Source organism: Nestor notabilis, unplaced genomic scaffold (assembly GCF_000696875.1).
Source record: "Nestor notabilis isolate BGI_N333 unplaced genomic scaffold, ASM69687v1 scaffold32448, whole genome shotgun sequence".
Lineage (NCBI taxonomy): Eukaryota > Metazoa > Chordata > Aves > Psittaciformes > Psittacidae > Nestor > Nestor notabilis.
In genome coordinates this window covers 1-19,857 of record NW_009941998.1, presented here as the reverse complement: position 1 = coordinate 19,857, position 19,857 = coordinate 1, and the positions used below count along the sequence as shown (strand labels likewise).

The 19,857-nt window shown below is 41.7% G+C and overlaps 1 protein-coding gene across 2 annotated transcripts; it reads right to left on the bottom strand.

Annotated features, from left to right (window-relative positions):
- Nucleotides 1-1,898: 1,898 nt before the first annotated feature.
- Nucleotides 1,899-12,631, bottom strand: CANX (calnexin). Of its 2 annotated transcripts, none has more exons than XM_010021169.1 (14): nucleotides 12,442-12,631; nucleotides 11,918-11,991; nucleotides 11,371-11,429; nucleotides 10,885-11,026; nucleotides 9,532-9,613; nucleotides 7,907-8,099; nucleotides 6,822-7,011; nucleotides 5,966-6,079; nucleotides 5,383-5,539; nucleotides 4,853-5,068; nucleotides 4,337-4,456; nucleotides 4,092-4,227; nucleotides 3,857-3,951; nucleotides 1,899-3,252 (listed from the first exon to the last, which is right to left on the bottom strand). In XM_010021169.1, the coding sequence occupies exons 1-14, from the start codon at nucleotides 12,625-12,627 to the stop codon at nucleotides 3,199-3,201; spliced, it is 1,818 nt and encodes a 605-aa protein (XP_010019471.1). In that variant the 5' UTR covers nucleotides 12,628-12,631; the 3' UTR covers nucleotides 1,899-3,198. The 2 variants fall into 2 exon arrangements, with proteins under 2 accessions (XP_010019471.1, XP_010019472.1); XM_010021170.1 differs by having other exon boundaries at nucleotides 3,857-3,948.
- Nucleotides 12,632-19,857: the final 7,226 nt, after the last annotated feature.

Below are 19,857 nucleotides of genomic sequence, written 5' to 3'. Positions count from 1 at the left end.
GGAGGCAGCCGGGAGCGAGGGTGAGGACGGGGGTAGGCTCGGTAGTAGGACAAAGAAAGCCAAACCGAGTTAAGTTTCGTTATTGGTTAGCGTTTACGTATTCCCCCTCCCCCAAGCTGCCCCTTTTTGAAAGGGAGAGGTCATTCCTGGAAGTGAAAGATCAGCCCTTGTTCAGCAACACTAAAACCAACCCCAAACCCAAACCAATCTACCCAAAATCCCCTTTCCGACATCATGGTATTAATTGGGGAACAGTTGAGGATGGAGAGGTAACCACAGCCCAAGCTGAGCACTGTTGTTGAGGAAGGAGTGAGACAACCACCACAAGACGCACTCTGCTAGCAATTAGCACTTGCAACCATCTCCCCTCAAGCCCAGGAGTCAATCTTACAAAGAGACATTGACAACGCATCCTACAAGCCACAGCCTCAAGCCGAGAACGGCTGGATCACAGCCCACAAGCTGCCGGAGGGGGTTTGTTGGCTATAGCTGCATCTTTATCAACTCTGGGAGGAAAAAAACCCTGTTTTCAGCATTTCCACTGCTCCTAGTCCCTGTTCTGATTCACCTTCTCAGTCTGACATCCCCCACCTTCACACACGCATGCCCGGTGAAGCAGAGCGTCCTCAGAAGCTGCCACTCTAGTGTGCACAGACACAAAAAGCCCAAATACACCAAGTACTCACAACAGTTCCAAACCTAGTTCACAGTTACAACCAGCAACAAGAGGTTCAGAGCTATGCTTTAAAAGTACTCAGGATAAGCAGATAGCTCCTTTTTTTCCATTTTACAAATAATTAAGTGATGATGCTGAGGTTAAACTGAGCCACCCAAGTCAGAAAGCAGGATAAAAAGTAACTTGAGTTGTCTATCCATTTTGGAAAGTCTTCATTTATTGCAGTGATTATTTAAGAAGCATACACTATGGTATCAAAAAAAGCTGTAACATGCAGACAAAGAGACCTTTTCAGGAGGTTTAGCAGAAGCAAATGTAGATTTACAATTAGCTTGACTATAACACTATTTAAAAGCTGATAGCAGACCTTAAGTTCACTTTTGATGCTTTGAAAGAACATGTATGCACATGGAATTGTTTGGGAATTTAAGGCAATTTGCATATTAAGATTAAAAAAAACATTAGATTAATAGATTTTCATGTTGTGCTCAAAATGTTAGCTGAATTGAAACCATTTACATTACACTTCATCTCAAAGGACTGAGAGTCAATAAATAGCAGCTGCTCCTTGATAAAAATACAGTCCTGAGAACAAGCTAGTAGCAATGCTTAAGCTATGACATCTTCCATGTCAGAGTATAAGCTATTTTTGCAAGAAGGAGCAGTATTTACCAGGTGTTAAACAGGCAAAGGCATTCTGAACATGCAAGAGCTCCCAAGAGAAGTCTGAAATTACTTCCAGTATCTTGCTTACAATAGTTTATTTGCACACTGCAGAAAGATCAATAAATCCTGCTATGCATTGGTGAGCACTAATATTTCAAACACAACAACCAAGGGATACAACATAAGGACAGGCAGCAAAAGGTGGTTTACAAAAAAACCCCAAACCAAGAGTCTTTTAGTAACTGGTTAGCTTGTTTGCAAGGTAACTGCAACACTCTTCCCTCCCCAACCCCTGGGAATCATTCCCCACACCAGACCTATGATATAACCAAACAACACTGGAGTGTTTAAATTCAGTGCAAGAAGAGTAGTTTTAGGACATTTAATTTCACTCTAAACAAAAGGCAGAAGTTTATCTATATAGACATCCAAACGCCAACATATTTGGTACAGTGTAATGAAGTTACATAGATTTCACCCTCAGAGGTATGCTCCTGTGGTCACCTGCATTCCACAAAAAGAAAGTGTTTGAAACAGTATAATATGGTAGACTCAACGCTTTAAAAAAATTTATTCAGCTGGAATTGGAACTCCCTAACATTCACAATATAATTTAGGATGCATTTGTTACATGAAGAGCAGATAAAAAGAGACTTAAACAGTTTCACATACCGGTTAAGATATCCCACATGCTCCTTCCCCACCTACAATACTGACATCTTCTTTGAGTTTCTTTTTTCCTTAACAAATACTCAGTTCAACTTGTCTACCCAACTACCTCCCCCATTCCTACAGGAGTAGACATACAGTGATAACAGTGAGAGGATATGGGACACTGTCCTATCCAGTGTTTGGACCCTGGAAAGGAGTAGGCCTAGCTATAAAAATAGAGTTTGACGATGAGCTGAACATGAAGCACTTCAGCAACTGAGGCAAAGCTGCACTCAGAAAAAGCTGTATAGTCACAGAGAAAGGAAAGCATCAGTGGCTGAACAGAGGGGAAAGGGGGAAGTAGTCTAACCCCACCCCCACAACCCATTAGCTTTACACAGAGAGTTCAAGAACTAACAAAATCCATTATCTGCAAGGTCCGCAGGATTAAATGCCACATTAAGATGACCCACTCCAAATCCTAGATCATTTGTCAACACTTAACAGGGCTTTAGCCATGCACAGTATGCATATTCTAGAGACTAACCCCTTCCTTCCACCCCTCCTTCCTCTTTCCCCTGCCCCCAGAAGAATGAAGCTGATTGATTAGTTTCACTACTGGTTTCCCCATACACCCCACCCCAGTTTTCTTTTGAGGGCAGCAGAGGGGTTGTCAAATACATTGACAGCTTTTCTTGAAACAATTATCAAATTTTAAGGGATATAAAGACATTGGTGCATTTAGGAATTTACATACTTGTAAAAAAACCTAGTTATAAAACTGCATTTGTATCACCTAGCACTTTCAATATTCATTGTTATTTTTTCACTAATTAATATATTAAATTAAGCCAAAGTCTGAGACCGGAAAAGTTCTACCAATCTACTTAAAAACTGAAAAGAATATTTAAAACCAAAACTGAAAAGGTTAGTTATGTTACATTCCAAAATCCACAGCCCGTTCTAGTAAATGCATTCTTTTCTACAGGAATGATGTTCTTTAAAACAGATGATTGCAAAGGTTTTACTGCTAGACACTCCATTACATTGGATAGTGTGACTGGAACCTGTGGATGGTGAAATCTTGAGGTTTGTCCAAGTTTCAATGTAAGGTGTCCAAGGTCCTCTCCCAGAACCATGTTTGGAGAAAAAAATTAAAGAAAAAAAAATTACAGATCAAGTTCTTAGGACTTTTTTTTTTTTTTTCAATCTTTTCTTGGCTTTCTGTTTCTGGGTGATCTATTCACAGTTTCCTCCTCCTGCAAGAGAGTAATTTGTGTAAACATCAAGGAAATAAAATCTGAGAACACCCTTAAACCCGTTTTGAGCTAACCTAGAAGAATTACCTACTTTCACTTCTACTTTAGGATTTCTTTTTTGAAAGGCCCTACCACTGTTACATCCTTCCTTTCTATACACGGCAAACACAAATCCTCTTGTTTTCATAGTGGACGCAGGCTATTTGCTGAGAGTACTCAGCAGCTTCTGCTGCTGTGAAAATCCCTTTAACTTTGAGCAACACTCCACCCATTTTTAAGTCAGCCATTATGTCAGCGTGAAGCACTTAAGAAGTCACATCCTGGCTGCACACAAAGCTGAATAAGCCTTTTGCCTCAAGAGGATGCATTCCAGAGTCCCACTCCTCTCACAACGCAGGGTCTGGGGCAGTGCCTTTAGCTCTGCTGCATTTAGCCACAGAAGTTCCTATTCAGCAGGGTGATTAAGTTTTCCAGGGTTCTGACACCAGGAGGGAGTATCACATGAGCCAAGTTAACTTTTAACACATCAGTAAAGCTTGTTCTACACGACTTAAGGGAAAAAAAAATGCACAAGCTTCCCTCAAACATCAAACAACACTCTTACCTCTGATGCAGGTTTCCTGTCCTCTTCCTCCTCCTCTTCTTCCTCCTCCTCTTGACTAGCACTTCCTATATCAGCATCACTTTTCTGCTTCTCTTCTAAGGGAAATAAAAAAAACACCTCATTCTCATTTCTGACTTCATTCACCGTTGGCTTTACTCCATGTCTGCCAATCCTGCTGGTCTATCTTATCAGAGAAAACACTCAAAACTGTTTCAAGACTACCTAGTTCACCTACCTAGCTTCTCCTCATTTGCTTCCTCTTCTTCCTCCTCTTCCTTGTCCCCTTTGTCTTTTTCTTCCTCTTTCTCCTCATCCATCACATCAGGCTGAGGAGCATCAGTCTTTTTGTATTCTGCAGCACTTGGCTGTTTCTAAAAACAAAACATTGTCAAAACCAGGCAATTACTTGTGACGCAAAGGCACGTTTTGCTGAATCTCTTTTTGAACATTATACTACTTATTATCAGAGTAAATTCGTACCTTCCCAGAGCAGCAGAAAAGGACAACAAGGAACACTGGCAAAGCCACAGTGAGGATGTAGACCACCCAAAGCCAGGGCCCCTCTTCAGCCGCTGCCATCATCTGGCCTACAACACCAGGCTATAAAGTAAGAAGAACTGTCACATTTCATCCCATACAGCAAGTCACAGAAGTTAAGTTTAAGCTTTTTGCAGCTTTAAACATATTTCATACTTCAAATAATTAAATTTAACTTGCAGAAGTATTTTCTCCCCATAGTTTATGAATTAAGAATTAGGCTAAAGCCAATAGTCCAATTGTCAGAGCAAAAATCTCACAACAGAGCAGCGAGTAACTAATTGCTACTCATAGCAACCATTACTGTAATATTGTTAGGAATGGAGGTTCCAATCTGGTTTAGCCTAACCCCTATCCTTGGTACATATAGGGGTATGTTGATAAAGACCATGGAAGGAAAAGCAACAATGCTCCTACTGTCCAAGTCAGAAGCATACAAACTAAACCTTTATTTCTCACCTCTGCAGCACCATCAGCTGCCTTTTTCAGTCCCCATCCATCACTGGCCCAATCATCAGCCACAGCTCTTTCAGTACAGATGATAAAGTTGTCAAAAAAGATGTCAGAAGTCATTGACCACAGCTCAAGTCCCACAGCACTGAAAGGAGTCATCTTGAAAGGTTCTAAGTCTTCAAAGAAATCTGGGTTTGGGATCTTCCTAGGTTTCCAAATGCCCTAGGAAAGACAAAAGACATTCAGCCTCACCTACTGTAATGCAATTTTTAGTTTTCAGTCCACTTTGAACAGAGTGAAAGACCAATCCATTGCACTTAATTACAATGTCTACCCGCAACTTGTCAGGGTTTGAAAATCAATTCTCATTTGTGCTACAAATAAAGTGAAGCCCAAAAAACACTTTAAATCTCTCCACTTGAAACAGTACAATCACTACAGATTTGTATTTGAATTACACCTGCTGAATCTAATTCCTTCTGTTTTTCTCTAAGAAAAATACATTGGCCAGCAGTTTAAGCAATGAACACACCAACCTGATAGTTCACATTATCAATCATAGGAGGCTTCCATTTGCCTTTGTAGTTTGGATTGTCAATCATTGGTCGCTGCCAGGTACCACAGCCAGGTGCTGCCTCACATTTAGGATTTGCAATCTGAGGTGCCTCCCATTCACCATCCATGTCCTCATCCCTGAAAAAGGAAATTTGGTTTTGAAATCCACCTTTTCCCTTTACATAGAGTAAGATTTAGACACAGCATAGGACTGTAGATGAAGGCACCACAGAAGGAAGGAGGATTTAAGGAGGATTTCAACAAACAGCTTGGAAAGCACAGAAGCTCAACAAAAGCTCAGTCCCTGAGCACAGGCTCCCTTGCTGCTCATTCCAAGTACAGTACACCTGCAAGGTGACCCTCCCTGCCTTTTCAGCTTATATCACAAAAGAGTTAACAAGTGCACAGGGGAACACAAGGTCACAAGAATCCCCAGACCAACTCTACCTTCTGCAGCAAGACAGCATGAATCAGTAACTGTCAGCAAGCAACAGTGAACTAGCTAAAAGCCAGCACCAAAGCCATGAAATACTTGCTGTCATTTGCAAGAGGCAGTAAACATACCAGTCTTCAGGCTTCTCAGCATCAGGGTCTGCTACATATTCTGGCTCATCATCCAGCCAGCCCTCTGGCTTCACAGCGTTTTCATCTGCGATCTTTGCAGGAGCATCCTCATCCCTTGAAAACAGATTATATATTACCACATGCAAGACATAGAAGTTCTTAACCCCAAGGCATAATTCTACAGACTTTGAACAAGCCCACTGATCTGGACAACCAGCCAGCTTCACTGTAGGTAGGTTAAGGGTAATGCCATGATTTCAGACCAGAATTGCATCACAACCTGTTAACCCAGACATGTGCCTCATGGCACAGTCATAGCACCAACTGTAAGGTAATACTGGCTTTTTAAAACCAACCTAGAAAGGATTTACAGCAAATCCTGTATCTTGGTGGTTGCTGCAAACATACATTTGAGCTTGAAATCGAGTGTATGGTTCACAAAGCAAGGTTCAAAGACAGAAACCCAGCGTCAGTTTCTGATTTAGGATGTCAGCTGGTATTTCAGTCGCTTGGAACTATGTATTGCAGAAACAACCACAAACATCTTACAGTTATACCTTCTGCAGCTCACCTTTTGATCTCACCAAGGATGAAAGCATCAGCTAGCACAGCTCTTTCAGCAAAACTTTCATCTGTAGCCAGCACAGCAACAGGAGCACTAAACAGCAATTTCCAGAGGACATGGACTCTGTCTGCTTTTTCCTAGCAACTGCTCCTCAAATGCCTAAACTGACTGTGGTTTGATTACAAGGGCGAGATTCAAAGCCTTCTGTAAGGCCATCTGAGAAAGACTTTTTGATCAGGACTGAATTATCAAGCTAAGGCATCCTTCAATTCCACCCCTCCAACAGCTTACCAGTCATCTGGTTTAACAGCATCTGGGTCTGGGATTTTTGGTCTTTCATCCCAGTCCTCAGGCTTCTGGTCATTTGGGTCTTCGATCTCCCGGGGTGGATTCACAGGAGGAGACATATCATTTAGCAAATTCCCACTGTTGACAACCGTTTGATCAACCAGGATTTCAAAACTATTATCAGGATTCAGGACTGGAAGGAAAAACATTGATGTAGCCATTACATATATGATACAAAGCATGCATCATACAGCATCGCTCATCCCCACTGTACAACTAAAGCTTCACAAACCAAGCTACCACCTACCCAGCAACTGTTTCATAAGAACCTTTCTCCTTATGCCAAACTGTAACTAGTGATGATGTACCACATCTCAGCCTGTGAGAGAGGACTTGTTGCAGGAGTCCTACGTTAAACATGCTAAAAACACAAAGAAGCTTCAAGCGATCTACCAGTTACCACAGCAAGTTGACTTTGACACTGTTAAGTATTCTCTTAGTAGCAAGAATGTATATATTCACATTCTACTCAAGAGTAAGTCTCCTTACTCCTGACTCACAGGATTTTCATCTTGCTCCTCTTTATCCATTGCTGCCTCTGTAGTAGAAGCTAGAGAGATCCTCCTGAGTATTCCCTGAAAGTTGTAACTAATATACCAGACACTGTACTTCAAAACCCACTGGGTTTGTCTGGTACCATGAAAGCAGCAAGAAAAAATAAAAAGCATAAATCATCCCTGTAAATCTAAAGCCTAGCATGTTCCAAATTACTAGGAGGCAGCACTCAAGCAGTTTCATAAATGTTGAGAGTAACTTTGGATATACTTAGCAGATCAAGTTACAACTGTTCTTTTACTACTAAGTTCAAGGTCTCATGACTATCCTTACATGAGTCAAGACTTTTCGCAAAGAAGAAATAAGCCTCTGTAAAACAAGACCAGGTTTTGCATTCAGAGCTTTCAAGTGGTCTTTAGCTGTATGGTGTCTCAACACAAATACTCAGCTGTTCATCTGGCTCATTTTTATGAGCTTTTGATTCAGGAAACACAGTAGTAGTTATTCATATGCATAATGAGCAGTCATCATACCTAGAGTGTAAAGATGGGTCTTCTTATCAGTAAAGAAAGTCTTCAGGTCTGCATCTGGACGCTTCGCGTGCTTCTCCTCATACCTGCCGGTCTTTGGGTTTTTGTGCCGGAAGATGAAGTGCAATTTATAGTCCTCTCCACATTTGTCAGGGCCAAACATGATTGTGTATGGAGTTTTGTCATGGAACTGATCCTTTAAAAAACAATGCAAGACTTCATTCCAGCATTCTGAAATAGAGCTTAAGTCACTGCCTGGCGTAAGAACTCCCAATTCATTAGGGATTATTCTGCAGCTTGGCTATCAAGCACCGAAGTAGCCACACTAAAGCTTGTATGAAGAATACAAGCCTCTAGAAAAAACACCAGAATTATCCCAGATACTTGATTTTGCACCTTTGGTCTCTACTGCTCACAATGAAAAAGGCAGCTATCCAAGTGCTATCAAAAAGATAAGTGTAACAACCAATATTCTAAGTATATCTCCACATTATCATAAAGGATTTTAAAAGCCATCAATACAGAAATATCATTTAGTGGTAATAACGAATGAGTAGTTAGTCCAGAGAGTTTCTTTCACAGTGATAAGAAGCACTGGAAGTGAGGCCAATTTTTATTCTGTTTACACTTACAAGCTGGTGTACTGCCTCAATCTGAAAGCTAACTGGATATAATCTCACCACTGACCACTGCAAGCAAGTTATTTGTTCTTGCTAATGGTATCTTAAAATTCAATGCACGTAAGAAACTGGTTACACGAACAAATAGTCTTTTGGGTGTCCTTTTTTAAAAGGACACTTTGGAATCTGTATTAATACACCTCCGATGAGGCTGGAGGAGGAAAGGAAAAGGATGGGTAACAAGTCATAAAAAGGTACTTCCTATAAAGTCTAGGAAGATGGTTAAAGAAAACCCACAGGCTATGAAAGCTTCTGCAAAGCAGTTAAGCTTTGTCTGAATAGGCTAAACCACTTCAGGTGGGTATATGATTGAGGGGAGAGATAATGATTCTTAATTCTTAGGAGATGTAACATGGTCTCTTCCATTGACCACACTTCTAAGACAATGTATTCAAGGGTCATTTATGAAGCAAATGGTTCTGTATAGCTCATGGGTATAGCTGAGCATGTAACAGTGCATCCAGACCAACCTCTTCAGACCATTTCTAGATATACCCAGTAACTCACAAGTGGGTTCATAAGTCAAAAGACAACCAATGCAAGGTGTATTTTTAGCTATTTGCATTAGTCTGTTTTAGATGATAAACCATGGGATCTTCCTTCTGTGCCAACAGCTTCCCGAGGAGGTTTCTCCTCATGCAGTGGCTACTCTCATGAGACACTCTTTGGTCCTAGAACCTAGGGAAATCTGAAGGATTGCAGGCTTTAGTAGAGGTCTACAATTGCTTAGCTACTAGAGAACTCCTGATTTTTCACTCGAGAAGCCAGAAGATTTCAATATTTATCCTCTCCAACTGAAAACAGTGGGGAAAATGCTGAGTGCAAAGTATTCTGGTGATCAGGCCCTAAATACGCCCCACTGCCTTTACTGAAGGGGTTTCTTCAGGAAGCAGCAGTATGAGAAAGTTTGCTTTCACAGCTAATACTCAAAGTAGCAGCATTACTCACCAGGTTCAGTTCAGGGGTTTTTGAAAGCAATTTCACATAGGCCCCACCACACTCTATTCCATTTTGGAAGTTTACTTCATACCTAATTTTAGTTTTGGACAGAGAAGCAGAGAACGTGTTATACGTAAGGGAAAACAGCTTTTGAAATACACAATCTCCAATTACAAATTAAGATTTTTGTTGTTACTTGCTTTAAATTGCACAGTGAATATTAAAAATACTGCACCCTAAGGACTAAGCAAATATTAGTAAGGGCCTGAGAAACAAGGAAAAGTGAGGATTCAGAAGACTTAACTGGACAGAAAAGATTAAAGGAATTGAGTACTGGTCTAGAAGATCATGATCTAGAAGCACAGAGAAGGAAGAAAAGGTTCCCGTACATAAAACACTGCAACAGAGAATAGGGCAAGCCAATTATTTTCTCTACAACTACTATGCAAGACAGACAACTCTGTTTGCAGGATTACTAAAGCGACATCAATTGGATCCTAGAAGCAGCCCCTTTAGCATTATAAGCATGCAACAGTATATCTAGGGATGCCAAGGAGTCTGAAAAAGGCAAAACATCCCTGTCAAGAATAGGCTAAGCATGTTTGATCCTCTCTCAGTGCCAGCAGCTGGAGCAGATGACCACTGGGATTTATTTTTAGTCTTGTATTTTGAGCCAAAACTAAAAAGTCAAGTAAAGCAGAGTGACCAATTCCTTATCTTGTGCATATGTGAAGTAGCTCACTCTTGGTTTAAAGTAGCTAATAATCCACAATTCAACTGTTCTTACTGAACTATTTCCCGCCCCCAGCTCACTAGTCTAACACACTTGCAAACAGATTCTTCTACATCAGTCATGGCCAAACAGAGTTAGAGAAGCTGTTCATCCCCCATGACAGATAAATTAAGACAAAGGAAGGAGGAAACAAGTGTGCCTTGACCACTCTGCCCACTCCACCTTGGAAAGAGGGCAGTTTATTGCATAAGGAAGTGCACCGACCTACATATAGATCAGCTTTTGTTCCAAAGGACAAGGACTTCCACAATTAGCAGTACAAAAGTCAGTTGCCTGACCTTGTTACCACAATTAAATCAAGGGAACTCAAATCCCAAGACAGGTTACCAAGTCAGGCTTCAGAGGGACCCTCCTGTTCCTAACTTCAGGCTTCAGAGGGACCATCCTGTTCCTAACTTCCCACTTTGGGAATCTGGGTTACTATTTTACTCTTGCTTAAAGAGTGTAATAGTAGGTTGCAGCATCTTGTGTCATCTATACCCCCAGTCAACAAAAGCTCAGTTATGGAATTAACCTCAGCCTGCTATCATGTCACCCTTGAAGTAACAACAGAGTGATCCTTTACTTACTGTATAATAAGGGGTTTGGTATCAAATACAAAAGGCTTTGCAAGTTTGGAAGAAATTGCATGGTGCTTGGCCCGGGTTACCAACACAAGCCCTTTGTCTCCTGGAAGCTTAGTGTCCTTCATGTCTTGGACTTCCCATTTACCTGAAGAGAAATTAACCAAATGCTATCAAAACTTGTTCAAGACAGTCTTTGTTTAGCCCAATTTTGAGCAAGATAATCAGCATTCTGCAATAATACCCTCCAGGGTACCTTATCAAGTTATCAGCATAACATCTGCTCTAAAAGTTATTTTTAAACATCCAAGTGGATATTTTGGCTAATTCAGAACTACACTTGATATTGTTAGCCAGGTATAAAGCCCACCCCTATGTTCTTCAGTGAATACGATTTTAAGTGAGAAACAGAAAACAGACTTGTACCTCTTCTTCAGATATTACAAAAGACATCAGAAACCATCTATTATCCAAAACCTGAGTTGAACTCACCATCATATTTGGCAATCTCATCATCTGTATCATCCTTTTTGGCTCTGGAAAGGATCCATCTAGAAGACAGACATCCAGTGGTTGGAAAACCATACTTTTCCCCACACACACTAAAAATCCTGCCCTTAAGATAGGACAACCCTTGCTGTCCTGTGATAACACCCCAGTGTCTTGATCCCCTGAGGAGCTATAACCCCAAGCCTGCAAAGTTTTCTGCATTTGCTGCTCTCTGCCCCCCTTCAAAGCAGGATCATGGCCTCTATAAGTTTTGCTCTTGTAGAAAACAGTAGTACCTCACCATCCTCACATTACCTGAGGAAAGCAAGAAGTCAGATGAGGATTAAAACATTATATGTTATGGCTCACCTCCCCCTTGTTACTAGAACTTAAGGCAACGCTAATTTAACTCAGTAACAGCCAGCCTCATCTAGTCACTGCTGTAATCCTCACCAACCACAGCCCTTTGATTCAATTTGGGTAATACAGGCTCTAGAGAGGGTTTCATTTTTAATTATTTGCTGTAGTGAATACTTCAGACAATACTTACCCATCCAGAGTTCCTTTATCAAAGGACTCCGCAAAATACACCTCCCCGGTTGGGACCGGGGGCCTGTAGGTAACCTGTTGGAGAAGAGGAGCATTTACACACCTTTCAAAGCACATTCTCTAAAGAAATACAGATACAGAGCTCACATTCCCCCTTTACACTCAAATAGAGCTTACCTGGAACACCCTTGCAGCATAAATACAGAAGCTACGTAAATATTGCTTCTTGAGCCAAGCCACTGTGCTCTTGTCTGCAACTAGAACTAAAGTCTGTATCTAGCTGGAAACATTAGCACCAACTCCTGATAGTCACACCACAGATTCCAAGGGTGGATCTAAGTCTTCAGCAAGAATGTAGGGGACATGAGAATAGGAACAAAGCAGCTAAGCTTAATTCCAAACCCTACTCCCAGATAACATCTTTAATAACATCACAACCTCCTAAATGGTAGCAAAGTCTGATCAGACTCACATTAACCACAACACAAGCAGTAATTCCATCTTTTATAAAGTCCCATGCCAAACCTTTGGAGTTGGGGGAGGAGTGCTTGTTTCAGGCTTTGACTCTTCTGCCTCCTCAATGCCATCATCCAAGTCATCCTCAATATCAACTACATCTTCACCATCGTTGTCATCATCCATGTCATGTGCCTGGACAGCAAGAGCCCCCAGAGCTAGCAGGGTCACATACAGCAGCCATTTCAGCTCCATGATCTGAATAAGACAGACAAGGCAAAGGGGTCAAGCCAGCACTGCAGGCAGAGTGTAGGACTGCTTCTCAAAACCAGGCATCCAAGACAACAGGTAAAGTGCTGAAGGAAAAGTGCAAACTTATCTTTCCAGCTCTGCTATCTACTGCATCTGGCTGGTTGAGACAGCTAAAAGCCAGAGAGAAATACAGCATAAAGCTAAGCACTTAACACGTAACAGGCATTAAGTGAGCAGAGGGCCACATGTACAAGTTCTGCAGAACATGCTGCAGAAGTGTCAATTTTGTGTACACTGCAACAAGGAGCAGGACAGCAGATTTGTGCAGCACCACAACCTGTGTAACTGTAAAAGCTTGAACAGAAAAATCCATGTCTCACTTATGAAGGACTTTAAATTATCATGCAGCAACTGACATTTCCATTCGGTTCAGGAACCGAAATACAATTAGCTGGCTCTTTCAAGCAGAGAGTAATCAATCCTCTATCTCCTGTTCAGTATTTTTTTTTGTCCTTTCAACTGTGGGACACCTGCGTTCATCAGCCCCTTCCCCACGTTTTATCCTGGCCTTACTGCCAATGGACACTGATACTACTGGCAGATGTCTATAAGCAGCTGAGGCTACTGAGCTAGGCCCAGGAGAAAACTTTGCACTATTTAACAACAACCTGATTTGATTCCCCTCTTTCAACCTCTAATTTAACAAGATGACCAAAGAAAAAGAGTATCTGTTAACTGAGGCTTTACAGAATTAAAGTATCACACTTCAACTGGTTTATGAAGTGCCCAGCACATTGTCATACCTAAAATATGGTAGACATTAGCAAGCTGCAGCTCAAAAGGTCTTGTAAGTAAAATAGGTTCCAATTTGAGTTTCCTGCTACAAAAACTAGAAGACTGCTGCACCTCACCTTTCTGTTGATGCAGAAGGCAACAGTCCCAGCATGCTGTTCATAGCTTTACCTGCCACAAACACCGCCTGTGCCTTACTCACGTTTTCTCCCTTGAATCACATTCCACATTTTTTCTTCAAAACCCAGAGTTCTGACTGAGACTAATACTTTTTAGAAGCCAGTATGAAACAAGACATTCCTCCTTCCCCAGCACTCCTGCCTCAGGCTGTAGCCCTGTGGACTTACAAACATAACTCAAGCAGAGTTAATGGTGCCTGTAGGGGCATAAGATCACAGCAGAAAACAAACTTCTACTTTCCAAAGCATGTTTAGGCAACTACAAGAATTCAGTCTTCAGTGCTTATCAGCACGATCCAATACTCCAAAATTACATTGCAGACCAGATTTACCATCCTTAGATTATTCTTTGACTTCTAATAAGAGGGGATGTTTTATAACTACCACAAAACTGTATTTTGAAGACCTGTGCTGAGGTCACATCCAGTTTGTCACTACAGCAACATGCAATTGCAGCCAGTTCTCTAACAATAGTGATGGCCTTGAGGATTATTGTCTAAATGCATGTTCACAGCCCTCCCCCTCACAGCTCAGGCAACTGCACCCAAGCACCTCTGAGCCCAACGAACACCATTCACAGCTGACAAACTTTCAAGTGTTGTTACATAGGAGCAAAGCTCATTTGCTTAACGCACAGCATACAGCCAAAATTCAAGTTACAGACCTCACAGCAGCTCAGAGCTCTTACTACTGGAACCCCAATGCAAAGCCAAGGAATGAAAACTGCCAAGCAGTTGGAAGTTGAAGCTCCCCATGTGCAGAAAGCATGTTCTCTAAACTCATGCCCACCACCATAAAAACAGTACAGGATACAAGAGCCTGAGACTTCATTTGAAAGGTGATCTTCAGAGCTCTGTCTGACTGAAGCAACTGCAGGTGAGATGGCACAAGGACACCTTCCCAAGGGAAAGGTTGAATTTTGGCTCTCCTTACCAGCAGGGCCTCACCAAGTATGTTTTTTGCAGAGCTGAACTGAGAATTATTTTATCCCAAGTTTTGTAACTGCTTTCAAATTACATTATGCAGATAGAGCAACCACTTCATCATTTGTGAAGTTATACAAGGAAATGAGTCTTAAAAGTATAGCAAGGCTAAAAATAAGCCAATTCTCTCCTAAGAGGAAGAAGTTTCTGCATACCTCCTCCCTAGCTTGTGCAAAGGCTATTAATGATTTAACATGCAACTAATCCCTTAAGTAACCTCACCACTAGCAATAAAGTTTTGGTGAAATAATTAAATCATGCCAGTACCCACTCCATATGTAGTAATTACGTACTTCACAATCCCACTCCAACTACAAACCCTTGGAAGTATTCGTCAGCAGTAAATGGGCTTTGCTAAATGCCAGCACCTAAACAGCAAAGCCACAGAGCCTCATACTGTAGGCAAAGCTGCTCCGGAAACTCTTCTGCCAAAGCATCCTTGTGAAACCAGACAATTCTACCAGGATCACACACAGCAGGACAGAAGCTATGCCACTCTGTGTCCTGATAAAACCACAGGTATCTACCCTATATAGATTACATTTATCAGTTTATGCTGTCTGAATTTGAGGCCTCACTGAACCTCATCTCAAGGTAGAAAGGTGATCTGCTCAAGTCCCCAAGAAAGCTTTTTTCCCCTCTTCCAAAGACAGCTACAAGCATGCAAAGAAGCTAATCCAGTTTCACATCTTTGCCTCTTTCCAATCATTGGCAAGCTGTATTCACAAGTTCATATCCCTACAAAAAGCTGTTTAGGACACCTCCTACATACTAAATCAGTCCCAAACTCAACATAAGCTACCACTCATACACCTTGAGCACAGACTGGCAGCATCTCCTGCAAATGCCACTTGTCATGGTAAGCTCCTTATTCTGCTGATCTCTAACAGTATACAAATGACATTATAGGAAAGAGAAGACACAATGTTCTCAGAAGAGCAATTTAAATATCTTAAGTGTGTGCTTTGCTGAAAAAGCTGCTTCTACCCATAATGGATGTGCTGCTACAGGAGAAAATTTCAACTTCACACAAGCCTTAGAGACACAACGTAAACATGATTATGCCCCAGTAATTTAGGTTATTCCTAAATAGAAGATAGAAAGGCAGGGAAGGGGGAGAGAGAAGAAACTCAGGGTTTGTGTAAAACAAGCATAAATCCATTTTTCAGCGGGGTTTCAAGCTGCTAGCAACTACAGGTGTTCAATTAGTCACCTAAACTGCAGTCTAACCTTCAGATGCACAGCCACCTACTCCATTATGATCAGATTTCTCCCCTGAAGTGTCCAATTTCCAAGCAATCATCACCATTAGCCATTTCTGACTCTGCCTCCACCTCCCTTTAGGTTGAACTGTGTAATACTTCTGAAGGTTAGTGTACTTCTGACCATGCAACAGCCAAAAGCCTTTAACAAAGGAACCCTTTCATAATAAGCAAGAGCTTCTGATGTCTCCATTCCATGTTAGTGCAACCCTCATTTTCACCATAACAACATTTTGAGTCAGAGATGACTAGAACTTCATCTATTTTTCTTTTAGTAAGGTCTTCAGACACTCACAGACATTGGCACCACCTGGATAGAAGGAAAACTACTGCAGTATAACACCAAAGTGCTAACTAGGAAGAGAGTTTGAGACTGACAGGGCTAACAGATTACTTGCTCTCTTCCATGTGTCCATCCACAGCCAGCTTCTACACTAGAGAACTCATAGCTGACATTTAAGCACTGTTCACCTGATTGTCAAAAGGCTGAAGTATTTTCCCTTAGCATTGATAGGAGCTGCACCAGAGCAATGAAAACAGACATGCTACAGACTTTACAAAGTAAGAACTAAAGCAAGTTAAAGTGAGATTCAGATACAGGATCAGCCTCTTGCTGTAGAAGTGGCACACAAATTAGGGCTAAGTGATTGCTACCTCTGTGTTTCAAGGCCTCCAAAGGAAGTCATGCAACTTCAGTGATTTATTTTTTATTTAGAATTCCCCTTTCACTGACCATAAAGGGGAAAGTTCATCTTAACAACTGGCATCACCCTGCAAACACTTGACCCATACAGCAGACAGTTGTCTCCATCCTCCCCAACATACATGTCCTGGGAAGGACAGGCAGCAAGAGGGCCCACACGAAGAATGTTTAAGTCCTTCACTATCATACTTACAGAACATACTATTTAGAAAGTAACTTCCCTGTCAGGTCAAACAGAGCCTGCAAAACCAGTTTAATCCTCTCCTCAGTTACTCATCCACTTGAGTGGTTCATCAAGCCAGTCCTCAACATGTCTTAATTCAGAATGTGTAACTACATTTCAATTGCTACTGGCTATCTAGTTTACTACTTCATTTTATTTTTTTGAAGCACTAACAGTCAGATGAAATAGGCCTCATTAAAAATAAGCTGCTATAAACTACACCTCAACAATTTAAATGGAAGAACATCAGTGGTTTCTATTTCAGCAGCATCCAAAGCAATAGCTGAATGACTTAAGTCTAGGAAGAGCAAAATTTGCTAGTAAAGTTCTGGGTTCCAAATACTGGATTTCAGTATGGTATTTACAGTGGAAGCACACCAGTAAAAACAAGCACAAGGCATCCTCATGCAAGGCAAGAGTTACAGAAGAAAGATTTAAAGACACAGAAGTACATAAACATCACAACACAAGAAAAGAAAGCAAGGAGACACAAACAGAACGGCCAAGACACAAGTACCCATTTTCCCTCTCAAATTAGATTTGTATAGTTTCTGAGCAAAGGCTTGGCCACCCGACTTGGTAGTTCACTAGTTTCTCAAAGTCAGAGCTGGTCAAGAGCAGAGGAAACCTCTTCTACATCTCGCAGTCCCTCCACCTTCTGCATCCCGGCTCCTCTGCGGTGCCAGGGTAACTGTTTACACAGCCTTCATGATGAGCTGCAGCAGGTTTATGATGGCTCAGAGGCCTTCTGCCATGTTATTTTAACCCTGCATCAATACCCCAGTCCAAGCCACAACACAAAGGCAGAGTTGTAGCAGGACAAGTGAAAGTGCTGGGAGATAAAATAAGTAGCCAAGGATAAAGGAAATGAAGCTGTTGGGAGCACAGTCGGGTTAATGCCACAGCTCCAAGTGCACTTCTGTCATCCACACTTGTCCTTAGGCAGACTCAGGAGATGGACCCTTGATGGCAAAGCTGAACAACTATGTGGCAAATAGTGTAATTTCAGCAACCAGTACATTACCTCCCACCCCTCTAAAGGGGTATAATAAAATTATGTTCGTATATATGCAGCAATTCATATGATGCAGAAAACACTTCCCCCACCCCTTAAATGCTTCGTTTTGCAGCTAGACAACTTCCAGCCTTGGGAAGATACTGACTTTAACATCATACCTCAATGAACAGCAGGCATGGCTGAATTCAAACCACCTCACTTGCAACAGGCCCGAGGCAGGAGCTCTGTTAGGGGGTGGTTTTCCTCCCTCCCTCCCTGTTTTTTAAAGGAAGGGGTACACTGCTACATCAGATTTGAGGAAATCCTCCAGGAAAAGATTAGCCAAAACCCTCCTGGAGAGCTCAACAGCCCCACAGAAAAAGCCGCCTTCTATTTGGGTTGTAAGGAACACAAACCAGCCAAGAGATTAGGTGTGAAAGGTGGCAGCAACAAAGCTTGGTTTTTAATAAGCATTTCAAATATGCTGGTTTCTAAAATTAACGTGCAACAGCACAAATACAGTAAAAGGGAGAAAACACCATGTACCGTTTGTCAGCAGAGAGATCGCTCCCTCAGAACTGGAAGTCCTTGGAGGGCAAAGACAAGAACAGCAAGGATTTCTGACCATAAAACAGATGGGCTGCTAGGAAAATTACATTAAGTGGGGGAGATCTGGAGGTGCCCCAAGAACTTTCAGACCATCAGGCCTAGAAATCAATTTATGTTTGCCCTGCTACTGAATTGATTCCAGCAAGAACAGGCTGCCACTATGATCTCTACTAGAGGCAGAAAAATGAAAGCCCAGAAAAGGAAGTAAAAGGCAGGGCTAAGTACAAGTCATAGTCTATTCTCAGTAAAGCATTTATTCATCTACTTAGGGGGAAGTGCTGCAGCACATCGAATGAGAGGGCAACTAACAGAGGCTGCAAGCTCTCTTACTGTTTTGCACTAGGCTTTGCTTCCTAGGAAAGCAGTTGATACCAGGAAGCAGTTTGTGTCTTATACACAGCTTGTGATGATGTGAATTGTACAAGCATTCCCTTCTTTTAACTAGAAATACTGATACTTACTATGAACACAAAGTCCAGCTCGAAGCTTTTCCTAGTTTCAAGTGTTTTGGATAAACCTGTGTAATTTAACCAAATCAACAGTAAGGAGCTTTTCTGGAGTCATTCAAGTGCATCAGAGTGGACCTGAAGCAGCCTATTTCAATCTGTATTTAACCAACATTTTATCAGCGTTATCTCATACATTATTATAGCTCCCTGTCTCCATGTAATATTTTAGCAACAACCCAAGCCACAGAGTGTAAAGTGTCCCAAAAAACCTGTGTGTCAGCTATGCTTAATTTACAATGTGAAGTAAACATACTGCTTTTAGAAATACATTACATTCCTAGAGACTAGCTTTGAGACATCTAACACACTCTAAATAAGTTTCAGAGAGAGTTTTCCACAATGCTCTGCATAAACACTGCAGCATTAATTATGTTAACACTAAGAATAATGAAGTTTGGACTTCTACCACTACTACTACTACCATTATTACTAATCTATGTCTGCTTCCCAAATCACCTGCAGCATTTCTTTCTATAGCCTAGAAAGTTCTTAACCACAAAACTGCATGTGAAAGTTCTCTCTTTAGAGTCAGTACAGACAAGACAGGCTATGCATGCTTTAATTCAAAGGCATGGAGTTGTTTTAAAAGCACACGATACAATGTTCAGACAAAAACGATCACAGAGATGTCATTTTCACACCGTTCTGAAGACACCCGACCCAAGTGATAGGTGGTAAAATTCAAAGCATGAATTTAGGTCCCCGAAATTCTGAGGCTTTGCTGCTGCAGACTCTCCTCGTCTGTACTTCACCTGTTGGGCCTCCAGTTCTGCACCTTCAACTCCCCTATTCCAGAGACTTCTGCTTCCCCTCGCACAGCCCGAACCAGGCCCCACGCTGAGCTCCACACCCGCCCCCTCTCCCAGCTCCGCGGGGCCTCCCACTCATGGTGAGCATTTTTAGGGAGCTCAAGGCTATTTCCACGCGTTAGCGGCCGACATCAGAACAAGCAGCCAGATAACCCCCACACCACACC

Bases quoted from the DNA above. Each gene is read 5' to 3' on its own strand.
- CANX (XM_010021169.1), bottom strand. From the start codon at position 12,627: ATGGAGCTGAAATGGCTGCTGTATGTGACCCTGCTAGCTCTGGGGGCT. The intron at 7,012-7,906 runs GTATGATGACTG...TTTTCCTTCCAG, and splicing joins GACCCATCTTTACACTCTAG to TCCTGAATCCTGATAATAGT. The intron at 3,952-4,091 runs GTAGGTGAACTA...TATTTCCCTTAG, and splicing joins AGCAAATGAGGAGAAGCTAG to AAGAGAAGCAGAAAAGTGAT.